At 39.2% G+C, this 14481-nt stretch overlaps 1 protein-coding gene across 1 annotated transcript; it reads left to right on the plus strand.

The window, feature by feature from the left end:
• The first annotated feature begins 709 nt into the window (after positions 1–709).
• On the plus strand, positions 710–11924 carry tfap4 (transcription factor AP-4 (activating enhancer binding protein 4)). The gene is given in 8 exon segments (XM_042719589.1): positions 710–1182; positions 3773–3938; positions 4741–4839; positions 4951–5069; positions 5071–5092; positions 6535–6693; positions 7195–7362; positions 8949–11924. Coding segments are annotated over 8 exon segments (972 nt in total). The 5' UTR covers positions 710–1093; the 3' UTR covers positions 9099–11924.
• Positions 11925–14481: the final 2557 nt, after the last annotated feature.

Below are 14481 nucleotides of genomic sequence, written 5' to 3' on the forward strand. Positions count from 1 at the left end.
CCTAGAGCGATATCATCATTCATTATGAATCGCATCGCGCATTGATTTTTAACATTTACCTTCGCTTTCAAATGAAACGCGTCCATTAAATAATCTAGATCCAGACAGAAGATTTGAAGATATGCATTATGCATTGCTCTGTGCTCCGATATTTTTTTATGATTATTGCTTTAAAAAAAAATAATAATAAAAGCTACCTTATAAAAAATAAATATAACCTGGATCGGTAATTATGTAACAAAAGGAATAAATAAAAGCTATAGCTTTCGAAAAATATTACCTGTTTACATGCACTTAAAATATGTAGATTAATAGTTTTATATTAATATGCAACACATAGATTCATATTTTAATATGCGTGCATTGGTTTCTATTTAGGTTCATGCTTTAAAACTTATGTAATAATAATAATAATAATAAATAAATAAATTAAAAGCTTACTAAATGTACATGCACTGACCATACCAGATCTAGAGCAATATTTTAAGATATGTATAATGCTTTAATTTATATTTAGGTTCATGAACCAACAATATATTTACATGCAATCAATATATAGAAACACTATATTTAACGCATTCAATGCATTCATGCACAGAATGTTATCGCGCACGAGGCGGATATTTAAATGCATTTAAATGCATCCATTACAAGACCCTTTCTGTCATGCAATCAGCATGAAACTGCTTTAAGGAGAACATGGTCGCTGTTGCAATACTCCTTTGTTTACATGCAAGTCCTCCTGTTCGGCGGAAGGAGGCTTTTTGGTAATGCAGTGCTATGTGTGATTCCTACCAGCTGTTTCCCGCCTTGAAAGACATCCGATCAGCTGCAAACACACACATGCAGAAGGAGGGAGGGAAAGAGAGCGAGCGAGCGCCACACACACACACTACGAGGGAACCCCATCAGCTGGAAGAGTAGAGTAACCTTACAACTCAACACTCCTCTTACGCGCTCATGCCCCAAATCGGCAGGACACGCACAGCTCTGCTTCTTAAATGAGAAAGAGACACGAAGCAGCTGTTTTGTTTTTAAACCGATAAAGTACAAGAAGACTCGAGGAGCCAGAGCTGGAGAGAAGCGGGGAAGCATGGAGTATTTCATGGTACCAGCTCAGAAGGTGCCCTCCTTGCAACATTTCAGGAAAACCGAGAAAGAAGTCATAGGGGGCTTGTGCAGGTACGCGAGAGCCTCTTTTAATAAATGTACACACCTATGTGCGCGTTTCTTTAATAGCGCGCCAACAGCAGCTGCGCTACTACGAGAGTAACATGCATGCATGATTTCTGTGTTATTGTGTACATGCGCCTCTCTAGTGGCTTAAGACGGGACGGAGCCCATGCGAGACTCGGTTTTCTAAATTTAAAACATCTCGCGGGGGTCTATGGAAGCCCCCTGGCTTGTCAGGTCAGTGTTACCTATGAAATATCTCGGCGAAATCGATGCATTTTGTGTCTAACAAACACAAACCACGTGGTTGCATGCACACACACCACGCTGCTGGTCTCGCGCGTGTATTTAATATAACAAACCGCGCTTATTTCGTCCCACCGGTGAATTTGTCGTCATATAGAGGGGTTTGTTGATTAGAAGTGCGTTTGGGTTCGAGTTCGCGTGTTTTTGGGGCTTAAGTTATTGTGGGCAGTGCGGCCATGCTTGTGGCTCGTGCATTTGGCGTCGTCTGTTTCTCATTGCTATCAAATATTAAAAGTCTCCAGACTGCCATTGCGTACGAGTATCCCCCACATACGAGGCTGGAATGGGTGTTAAGCGCGAAAAATCTCGCCGTGCGTGCGGCGGGAGAGAGATCAGATGATATTTGGACTGCGTCGCTGCTGCCGCATGGACGGAGGAAGCGCATTGTTGTAATGGCGGACCGTATCATCCGCGAACACGATGTTTTTTATTTAGGCCAGCGAGTATGTTGATTATCTCGCTCGATGTTACAGTTTCGACCCACTGTGAGTGGAATATGGGGTATTTAGTGGTTCGTAAATTAATAACTGGTGTTATTTTAATAAGGGGGTGTGTATGCTGTTGAAGTAAGGCCCCGTCAATGCGTCTGCGATCCATTCTCAGAAGGGGGCGGGGCCAGTGAGCCGATTAGCGCAGGGCGTTCTGGGAATTGTAGTTTTCCCCCAAAGTAAATCGCATACAAATGATGCGTATGGTCTTAGGTATGTTTGTGCTGCTGTTATTCACTGGACACTTTTTTAGATTTACATGGGTTATCAATATATATATCGGTTGAAGTGATCCAAAGGACACAGAATAGCATGGTTTTGCAATTGTATAAACCACCAAGGTAGTACGTGCGATGTAGTACTTTTGTTGTTGGTTAAATGTTGCCAAACTTATAAAGTATACATATTACTAGCAATCTGGCAATTATCTTTTTTTTCTTTTTGGTTAAAACCATGTTTAAGTTGTCTGTGTTTGTAAAATGTAGAAAGGAAAGGCAGTTGTTCATTCTCTAATAGTTCTAACATTGTAATTTAAACTGAGGGATGCATATTTTTATTTTTTTTAATAGCACTTAATTTATTTCATAATGTGTTATGCGTAAAAACACCCAGACATATGAGCAGTGCTCAGTAATATTTTATCAATCTTGTCATAAATCATTACAAGTTGTACCCTTGCCTTTTGTCACTTTTAATCAAATTTGTTAAAATTATTATTATTATTAAAACATTATTTTTAAAGCATTAGTTGTAAATTATTATTAATTACTATTGTTATTAAGTATAATTATTATTAAGACATTACTATTATTATTATATAAAAAATTATTACTATGTACTTAAATAAAATATATATATTTATTATGTCTGCCACCATTAAATAAAATCAAAACCCCCCACCCAAAACTCTGATTTCAACTAAAATAAAAGTATCTTAATTTCCAGAGTATAAACTCCCTTTTGACCATTTTATTTTCATGCATAAAAGAAGTTGGGTCATATTCAGTGCGTATGGCTGGAAACGGCTGATCTGACCGTATCTCTGGTTCCACAGTTGGCTCTAGTTGTGATTTTGGCATTGGATCTGTTTGTTGGGTTTTGAGCGGCTTGGACGTAAGGAAGCGAGCAGGGAAACCTCTCTCTCTCTCTCTCCCCTCACAATTGTTCCCCGTGTTTGTCCTCATGCAGCTGAGGCACTGCTGATAAGAGAGGCTTTCCACAGATACCCCGTGAGATGCCCAGACAGGGAGGAAGTTCAATTAGGGTTTGATTTCCTCGGCCAAAGCACGCGTGTGATCGTGTGAGGCAGAGATTTCCAGGGGCTCGAATCTAGAGACAATGGGCTTCAATGAGCATTCAGGAAAGTCGATGTTTTCTACTTCGCACTCTGATGTTTCTCTCTCTCAAGGTTGCGTCCTGTTTTAGAGATGTAAGCAAAAGGAAAACTTACAAAAATAATTCATTTAACACTATTCTACTTTCTTTGAATCTCAGGACACATTGTCCAAAACAAAACACCTTGCCAAGTTTCCTTCATAAAAAGTGCCTTAAAATGGGATAAATGATCATGGTATGGTAGTACCATGGGATTCTTTGAAGTACATTACAGGATTATTTAAAAAAACATGGGATTTCAATATAATAATCAAACAGTGCCATGATATGGATTTTAATTATATACCATTTTAACCTGTTTTTGCCATTTCTTTAAGTGCATGATTGTAATGCATGCTCCGTTATGAGGTTAAATGTAATAATTATACTTTTAAAGTAAACTAAAGTGCTGCAATGTCTCCTCTTCACAGCTTAGCAAACATTCCCCTCACGCCAGAGACGGCGCGGGACCAGGAGCGGCGTATTCGGCGGGAAATCGCCAACAGTAACGAGCGCCGGCGCATGCAGAGCATCAACGCTGGCTTCCAGTCTCTGAAAACACTCATCCCGCACAGTGACGGAGAAAAGCTAAGCAAGGTGAGTCCGAGAGCTCTTGTAAACAAACTGGGAAGAGTGAAAATCAAGCAGTTGATTTGAATCAATAGTTCACTTAAACATGAACCTCAGGTTGTTCCAAACCCATATTTGTTTTAAGCTCTAAACAAAGATGGAGAAGCGTCTTAGAAGTACAACAGAGGTAGTCAACATAGCTTATAAAGCTTTAGTGCAAATCCTTTACTCACTGAGTTGAATCTGATCAGTCCAATGTGTGAATGAATCATTCAGAAAAGCTTTCAGAACCAGATCAGCTGATTCATGGACCTGGTTAAAAGTGGTTGAAAATCTTGAATATCGAATCGAATTGTTGACATGATAATCGTAATCGAATTGAATCATGAAACCGGTGCTGATTCACACCCCTAAATGCATCATTCATTCACGATCCTTCAGAAATCATTCTAATAAAGAATAATGAAGAAGCATTTCTTATTATTAGAAATTAAAAACAGTTGTGCTGCTGAATGTTGTTGAGGTCACTCAGTGTAGTTTCTCAGGTTTCTATGAACAAAGTTCAAAAGAACAGCAGAAGATCTTTAGAAACCTAAAGATCTTCTGTAAACTTAAATGCCTTTACTGTCACTTTTGACCGATTCAATCCATCCTTGCTGAATAAAACTATTAATTTTAAAAAATCTTACTGATCTCAAACTTATGAATCGTCGTGTACTTATAGCGTCCATCGCTTAAGATGTGTGGCATCACTTTGACTGAAACTGTGGACGTTCATGCCAGTACATTCAGATGGATGTAATGCGATCTCTTTCTCTCTCTCTCTCAGGCTGCCATCTTACAGCAGACGGCCGAATACATCTTTTCTCTGGAGCAGGAAAAGACGAGGCTGCTGCAACAGAACACCCAACTCAAACGCTACATACAGGTGAAGCCCCTCACAGAAATATAATGTCTTGGTTTTCAGTATAACAGATGAAACGTGACTGTTATGAGGACATTCCTGTCATCTCATGTTTCCCCCTCCTCCCATCAGAAGGAGTTCAGCGGCTCGTCCCCGAAGAGGAGGCGCGCCGAGGAGAAGGATGAAGGCATTGGATCTCCAGACATTCTGGAGGAGGAGAAGGTGGAGGATCTCCGGCGAGAGATGATCCAACTCCCACATGATGCTGGAAGAACAGGTATACCAGTGTCCGCTAAAATCACTACTTTAGCAACTGATATCATTTTAGTTCTTAAATATATATACAAACAATTGGCATTTATAATTGTTAAGTACAGGTCATTTGGAAACATTACATTTTAGTGTCTTAAATATCTTCTGCTCATCAAGCCTGCATTTATTTGATCAAACATACAGAAAAAAAAAACAGTAATATTGGCAAATTATTACAGCTTAAAATAATAGTTTTCTATAATGTATTTAAAAAAAAATATTTATTCCTGTGAAGGCTGAATTTTCAGCATATTACTCCAGCCTTCAGTGTCACATGTATCCAGTCTATCACATGATCATTTAGAAATCATTATGTGTTGGATTCTGCTGTCTATATATTTGAGAGAAAAGGTTAAAAAGAACTGCATTTATTCAAAAAAAAAAAATTACAGATATATTCTAATAATATATATACTATCACTTTTTAAAAAAAAAGTATTGATTTTATTTATTTTTTATTAGTGACCAGTAGTGTATATTGTTATGACAAAATATTTATATTTTAAAAACATAGCTTCTTTTTTTTTTTACTTTTTATTCATCAAAGTATCCTAAAAAAGTGTCACATATTCTGAAAAAAAATATAAGCAGCAGAACTGTTTCCAACTATAATGAATCATATATTAGAATATATAAAGGATCATGTATATATCCTAAAAATTCAGATATAAATGATATTTAAAGTATATAAATTTAAAACAATTATTTTAAATTGTATAATATATCACAATATTACATTTTTTTTTTCTGCAAATCTTACAGAAGAAACTTCTTTCAAAAAACATTTCAAACTATTAGTGTATATACAAAACTGATTTAATAATTTATAATAACAATATATATCAAAAAAATATAAATAAAAATATAAATTAAAAAAAAAATATATATATATAAATTGGTCAGGGGATTTCCAAAGGCCTAAATTAATTAATTGTAAACTCCCTTTTAAGTTTAATTTGTACCACATTACAGAGAGAGTTCTCAGTCATAATTATTATTTTTTTTTGACAAATTTTGCAAATCTTCAGTAGAACTGTTTGATCTGTCGCTCGCAGTTTAGCTTGACTAAATCTCGCATATCTGTATTCATCATGGCCTAGTGCTGAGTTGTCATCTGTGAAATCCGTTATCAAACTTTTCTTTTGCTGCATCCGTTTGCTTGCTAAAATTAGCTCGCTTTAGTCTTTGCATATTTAATGAGAAATCACAGAAGGTGCACAGCTCCCCTGAGAGCTTGAATCGTTTCTGAACATCACACTTGAAGTGCAAATTACTTCCCAATCTCTGCTGCTATCCATGAAATGTGCTAGAGAAACTTCCTCGGGCAAAAAAAAAAAGTAGGCCTGTTAAGAGGAAACACTCTCTTCTGGATGTGTATTGACCTCTGTTTCTTTGTGTTTCTGATAGATCCGCTCGTTGGATGCCCACTTGTACCCAGAGCAGCTAAAGGTGATCGCTCAGCAGGTCCAGGAGCAGCACGTGCAGACGCAAACCCTGCTTCGTCTTCAACAGCAGCAGCAAGAACAGCTGGGAAAAGAGACCAACACACCTGCTCGCAGCCCACTGGTCAGATAGACTCTCGGTTTTTATTGATATACTAACAGTGAAAGATATACTATTCGTGACTGAAATACTTGATCATAAAAGGGTGGTTCTGCAGTGCAGTTTGTAAGTGTTTATCTGATGTTTTGATCCACTAGAGGGCATTAGAAGAGTTAAGACTTCTATAATGTGACAGATTTCTGAGTGACATAATTTTCAGATAATAGTGTAGGGTGGGACTTCATGTAGCCTATGTAATATAGTTTTGTATTGTTTTTATGTGAAGAAACATTATTCATTTAATACATTTTGATAAAGGATTACAAACAACTGTTATTACTATTATGCTATTATAAACATTTGGGGTCAGTGTGATTTAAAAAAAAAATATATATATATATATATATAAAATATATATTAATTTTTATTTAGCAAGGGCACATTAAATTGGCCAAAAGTGACAGTAAATACATTTATAATGTCTCTTTAATTTATTGTAACCCTCCGTCCTGCTGTGTTCTTCAGGTGTTTTCTCCTGCTACGCCGCCTGCGCCCACTCATCACGCCACAGTAATTGTTCCCGCCCCTGCGCCGCCGCCCCCTCCCCATCATGTCACTGTGGTAACCATGGGCCCCACCTCCGTGATCAACACAGCATCAACATCACGACAGAACTTGGACACCATTGTGCAGGTAAAACACATTAATTCCCTACTCAATAAGATTTTAACCACCAGATTCCCATTGTAGAGACTGAGTGGCTTAGTGGCTATGTATGTATGTTATGTATGTATGATTATATATAACCACCAGATTATATATATTGTATGTATATATGAGACTGAGTATATGTATGTATGTATGATATATATATGTATGTATGTATGTATATGTATGTATGTATGTATGTATGTGCTATGTATGTATGTTATGTATGTATGTATGTTAGTTAGTTAGTTAGTTAGTTAAAGGTGTAGTTCACCCAAAAATAAATTACTCCATGATTTCCTCACCAACAAACCACCCAAATTACTCCATGATTTCCTCACCCTCAAGCCATCCTAGGTGTATATGATTTTCTTCTTTTAGACGAATACAGAATTGTAAGAAATGTCCTTGCTCTTCAAAGCTTTATAATGGCAGTGAATGGTTGTTTATAGTCAATAGTCTAATAAATTGCATCCATCCATCATAAAAAGTACTCCACATGGCTCCGGGGGGTTAATAAAGACCTCCTGAAGTTAATCGATGTGTTTTTGAAATAAAAATATCCATATTTAAAACTTTATAAACTCATCTCTAGCGTCCGCTAACTGTTGTAAGAGGGTTCGCAAGAGAGTGGCATTCAGTGGATGACGTAGGACGAAGGTGTAGCGTAAGCTCTGATAAGAAGTGACGAACGCGGAAGCGCAGAGGAGAAAGGAAAACAAAACACTGCTCACGAATTAGAAGTACAAAATGAGGTTTTGTAAATAAAAATGTCGGAAGGATTCGATACTGGTTTTCCTTTGCTGTTAACAAAACTTGGTTCTCGTGAGACTAGCATACTCTCACCAGAGTTTCCGCTTTGTTTACATAATTCGCCAAAACACCACTCTCTTGTGAACAGGCGTACGACAGTTAGTGGAAGCTAGAGATTATGGATTATAAAGTACTTTCTATGATGGATGGACGCACTTTATTGGACTATTGAATCTCAAGAGCCATTCACATACTTTTAAAACTCTGATTGTATTCCTCTGAAAGAAGAAAGTCATATACACCTTGGATGGCTTGAGGGTGAGTAAATCGTGGTAACTTTCATTTTTGGGTGAACTATCACTTTAAGTGCATCTTCACACTTGAGGTTTTCGTATATGGACACTAGGGAACTGCACCTGAAGTCATAGATTAAAAAGTGAAAATATCTTGAGCCCACAAACCTTAAGGCATTAACCGAAAACCCATTCATAATAACACATGTAACACATGTTGGGGGTGCACAGTTCCCTAGTGTATTTTTTTTTTTTCTTTTTTCACTTTCACCATTGACATCAGAATGATGAAACTAGAACTGATAAAATGCTCATTTCTGGGTTTTGGCCAACAAAAATGTCATCCCTGCAGAACTTACAAAATCTTGAATCACCCTATGTAGCTCCACGCCTCAACTTGTCTGTTGTTGGACTAGATCCATTGTAGCAACTGAACCAAATGTAAAACCAGTTGTTTTGGATAATAAAGTGAATAATTTGGATGTTTAACAAGTCAACTGACAGTTTCTTCCTGTTTTCCCACAGGCCATCCAGCACATCGAAGGCACGCAGGACAGGATGGTCTTGCCTGAGGAGGAAAAGCGCCGGGCGGTCATCGTCACCCCGGGCCGTGTCCTCACAGACACCGGTGACTCAGACACCGCCTCTGACAACGAAGGATCTGAGGACTGTTAACTGCCCCGGTCACCCCCACCCTCAAATCGGCCCACCACATGTAACGGGGGGGGCACAGAAAAGGGGGGGGGGGGGGGGGGTCTGTGGCAAAGGGCCTCCGCAGAAATACTCTTTCTATCTCTCTCCTCTCTTCCTGTCGCTGTCTTCTTCACACTTGCATACGGGACTCACAGACTCAATGACTTGAAGGTTTCTTGGGGGGGGTGGGGGAAACAAAACAAAAAAAACAAGAAAAAAAAGGAAATGTTACAGGAAATGTGCCGCAAACAGAACGAGCACGCTTATGTATACTCACACAGTACACTATAACCCCATAGCACTCTGGTAACATGTTGATACATTCATATTATACAGCTCTTGCTCATACTCCGTCAAATTCTGTCTTCACAACGCACGCTCCCAGGTAAGCGATTTTGTGAGGGAATCACAAAATCTCCATCAGAATCTTCCGCAGGTTTTCCAGGCCTCTGCTTCATCACTTCCTGTTTTACATCCTGCCCATAAGAAGGCAGTAGAGTGTTCTGATTGGAGGAAACCCATTACGGTGTCTCATCTCTCAAAATGAGCCCTTTGCTCCGCCACCCTCTGGTTGCATCATATTACTCTTTCCGTTCTGGGGAGGCTTGAAGCATCACTGTGAGCCAATGAGACTTCAGAAACCTGTTCCACACCATGGCTTCCGAAACTTTAGAGGAAATGTTACCTTTTATTTGTTTTGTTTTCTTTTTTAGGTGCAGACTCGCTCCTAGGTTTCCATTTGCTAGCGGGCACCTTTGATTGTCGTGTTGTCAGTGGAGGGACAAAGACTGCCACTGCTTAGAGGGGCTTCGAGCACTTTGTAAATAATGCAAAGTTATTACACAAAGAGGGGGGACTTTGTGCACTTAATGTCGCTCACCTTTACTGGGCTGGGTTCCCAGTATGCTTGTTGGTGTAGGGTGAAGCACTCCCTCCGTCGCATCAAACGCCCCCCGGTCCTGTCCTCACAGATCTGATTTTGAAATTCTGGCCAAGTTTTTGTCATTTATGTGTTAAATGGAATAAGCTAACCGTCAGGTACTTGTACCTGCGAGGAAATTTGTGTGTTGCTTTTAGCACACTCAGTAATGTAAATGTAAAGGTCTTGTTTTTTTTTGAGAAAGTGTGAAAATAGCACTACCAGGGTTGTCGTGGCCCGATTTCAGCCTATGCAGCTCTTTTGGTTCTCGTCCCCCTTTGAGAGCAAATTTGTGACCCCTTTGGTCTTCTCCCGGAAGTATTGTCCTGTCCATTTTTCATGTCCGACGCTCCGTAACGATGTTAATGGCAACACCGAAGAGTGACTAGCCCTTAATCATGTAATTATGCCCTCTAGCTCTATGCACTCGCTGGCTCACTCTGCTCGCTTGAATGTTTCAATTTCTCTGTATCTCTCGGTGTACGACGAGGATGTTCGTACATGCCACAGATAATCATGTGCAAGGTGGTGCTACTCCTGCGTGAGCTCTCCGGATAAGCCAAGGATGTCCAATCCGGCTCCTAGAGGGCCAACGTCCACTAGAGTTTGACTTCAACTCCAATTATACAGGATTACTAAAGGTATGGAATGGGACACGTTGGAGCTAAACTCTGCAGGACACTGGTATTGGGACCAGGCTTGGAGACTCCTGGGATAAGCCATGTGATATTGTGAGCTCTTCATACCCCTGGTGGGATTAAGAGATGGCGCATATCCTGTGCGAACAATGGCCAGTGGCTTGCCTTAAAACAGCTTCGGTGTGCACGGTGAGGCACAGAGGCCTGCCTTAAATTAGCCCTGAAGGTGGCGCTAGAGAGCAAGGCCTGAGGACACGGTTAAGACGTGGTGCCCCACAGTTCACATTTCCAAACATTCCAGAACGGTCTACCGTTGTGTTTTGCATTGAGTTGTCGACGCTAAAGTCGGCAAGATTTGGCCATAGACGAAGGTGAGAGCTGTCTCGTTTTTTAGACTGAAAATTCAAAGTGTGCATGTCCCCCTTCCCTTATAAAATATAACAGGGAATCTTTTTGCTGCTGGACAGATTGTGTTTTTCCTTCTGGATTTATCAGGTGCTGTCAGCACGCTGGACCTTGTCCTTCATATTGCGGCGAAGACTGCAGGGAATCAGGGCTTCCAGAAGAACGGGCTGGTCTAATTTTGGCAGATTTTCTTTTTTTTTTTTTGTTCGTTCGTTTGTAATCGTGCGTTTTTATTTTGGATAATGGGTCGTAAAGTGTCCTGATCGTGCTGTCTTCTCATGTTTAAGTCTGTAATAACGGTTTTGTCTTTGCGAAAAAGTCTCTTTCCCTCTCCCGCGTTTCATTTCCTCTACCGAAGCCACAGGGTGTCTATTTTTTGTGTATTTTCTACTCACAGAAATCACTGTAAGAAATCTTGAGGACATATCACAGGTTGGGTGTGTCGAGGGGAACGGGGCGATTTTATGAACCTGAAGCACTTACTGTAGTATAACGAGGAGAGACTCTTGTTTTCAAAGAGATGTTGTCCTCGACCGAAGCTCTTCTAGCTGTGATTTTTGAACCACACGGCTGTGTTTAACCCTCAACGTTTGTCCTGGCACACCACATGTCCTCTGGCCGTCTCCGCAGTCTCCAGACTTGTCCTGTCTCTCATCCGCTCCCTCTTTTATTGTCTGTCATCTCTTTTAATATTTTTTGTTTCTATTTTTGTTGTTTTTCTTTATGTGGGACAGTCAGTCCATTTGGTTGAGAAGCTATTGTATTTTTTTTTTTTTTTAACTGGGGAAAAGAGGCTTGTGCCTTTGTAAAAACAGAATAATAAAGTTTGTACTTTGTTTTTTACAACTTCTCAGTGTATCGTGTAAATATTTCTGTCTTCACTATGCATTGTACAGTATGTTTTGCCTGCATTACACTCACATTAGCAAGTCACATTATAAAAAGCTTGCTAGGTTACATATCAAATAACAAATCAGTTAAACATTTTACAATTTCCTTGAAAATCTGACATTTAAGCGATAAGTAAGCTAAAAAGTTGTTTTTCTTTTTAAAGGGGTCTTATGATGTTGCTAAAAATAACATTATTCTGTGTATTTGGTGTAATGAAATATGTTTATGCGGTTTAAGGTTTAAAAAATGCATTATTTTCCATATAAAGTACATTATTGTTTCTCCTCTATGCCCCGCCTTTCTGAAACGTGTCGTTTTTTTACAAAGCTCGTCGGTCTGAAAAGCGAGGTGTGTTTTGATTGGCCGAATGCCTCAAGTGTGTGACGGAAATGTTACGCCCCTTGCCATACTATGATGTGAGTCCCAGTCAAAACACCAGCGCGATGAGACAAAAATAATAAAACCCATTATAAGTGAGCCATCTGTTGCAAACAGTGGGGACATAATTACTGATTATAATGACTTATACTGTCTTTTTACACGTCGCATGCATAGCGCTGCATAAACATAAAGCCATGTTTGCATTTGTGATCGGAGAAATGACAAGCGCTACCCTACACTGCTCAAAACTCATGTTTGAATCATCAGTGGCAAATCCTTTATATATGAAAACGTACTTACAGACTGTGAGTCAGAACGGCCGCCATTGTAGTCTACTCTTTCAGGATCAGTAAACAGTCCTCCATAAAATGTGTTGCACACATCTGAATATTTGGGTTGAAATGTTCTGGAACAGTGTTGTAAATACAACTTAACCACTGATTTCTAGTTGGGTCCTCTTTTGGAAGGCCAAATAAAGTATTTTCGTTTTCACAACAAAACAGCATTTTCATGACATGGTGCTGGCGGCAACAATACTACAGCGACAATCAAGGTTACGCCTTCTTGCTTTGCATGAACATTTGGGCGGTGTTATGCAAATCTTCCCACATAGTGACGTAGAGATGTGGGGGAGTGTTAGAACGAGGCATTTTAGGAGGGCGTGGACGAGTCTTAACTTTTATAAAGGATATCTCTTTGAGTTTGAGACTATTCACAAACCGCTTATAACACCAAAGAGAAAGGAAAACTTGAAATCGCATCATGTGACCCCTTTAATCAGGAAAGCTAGTGTCAAGGAGAAGTAAATGATTTGATACTACAAATGATTTACCTGAATTTTCAAACAATGTTTAAGTGAATTCAAAATTAGAATTTGTATCATCACCTGGCACCAAATTAGCTCATGAAAAGTTGTAAGTTCAGGTGGCTAACCAGTCACTAAGATTTTAATTTGTTCCTTGAATTTTTTTTTTTTTTTTTTTTTTTTTGTCAAGCATAGTCCTAACCTACCCATAAGTTTGGTACAACACGCAAAGTTATAAAAAAAACTTGGTTCCACCATGGGATTAAAATTTTTTTTAACTGCGACTTTATTCACAATTATGACTTTTTTCCTCACAGTTCATCACAATTCATATCTCGTAATTCTGACTTTCCCCCCAGAATTGGAAGGAATTAAAAGTTTTCATTTTCTTTATATTGTTTTTAATTCTTTGTTGGAAACAGGTGTCCATACATCTTGCGTTGTTTTCAGCTACTAACCGAATGCAAGTACACCCACTGGGTACTGACTACTGCTTTCGTGTATGCATTATGTTTCTATCCTAAGTTCACAATGAGCATGTCTGGGGAATCACAGGATGTAGGAGTCATGCAGTTCATTAGTTGTAAATGATTATTATTGTTAATGAATTGCTTAATTGATAATGGATTTGCATAATTTTTCAAAATCCCAGATACAACAGAAAACCCTAAACAACATTTTGTTTCACGGTTGTCATTTACAAGTGAATTTTTCCATGAACACTTTATAGTGTATTCACTGATTAATGAAGGGAGTTCATCTGTCTGTGAAGTGCTGGAGTCGGCGTCTGCTGTGTAATGATAAGACGTTAATCTCTGCTCTCTGAGGAAATGATGATGCTGACTTTTACACCTCATTGCCGACTGTCAACTCCTGTAATCCTACCCAGCATGACTGCTGGTGATTAACAGCACCGACTCAAGCCTGTGTTCGGGTTAAAGTTCATTAAATAGGACAGTAGTTTATAATGACCCACAAGCTTTTTGAAACCATACCATCAAGTTAATTATTCATTAATTGTATTATTATTATTTTTTTGATCAAATTCATCAAGTGTCTTTTTAAAAAAGTGGAATGCAGTGTCACAAATAGTGCTGTCTTGTTATACCTCTTGTACAGCATTCCTTCTCAGTTGCCAAAATCAACACCAGTTGAAGTACCAAAGCGCTCTTGTGCTGGAGAAGGGCTGCACCCCCTTGATTTGATGTCACTGCCATGATGGCTCTGCTAAAAGAGACAGTCAGCTGCTCGGGTGCGCCCTTTTCTGACACCTACAGCACCAGCCCCCTCCATGTAGCCCTGTCTGTAAGACCACCCTCTTGCTGG

This window comes from Cyprinus carpio, chromosome B3, assembly GCF_018340385.1.
Source record: "Cyprinus carpio isolate SPL01 chromosome B3, ASM1834038v1, whole genome shotgun sequence".
NCBI classification, from domain to species: Eukaryota; Metazoa; Chordata; class Actinopteri; order Cypriniformes; family Cyprinidae; genus Cyprinus; species Cyprinus carpio.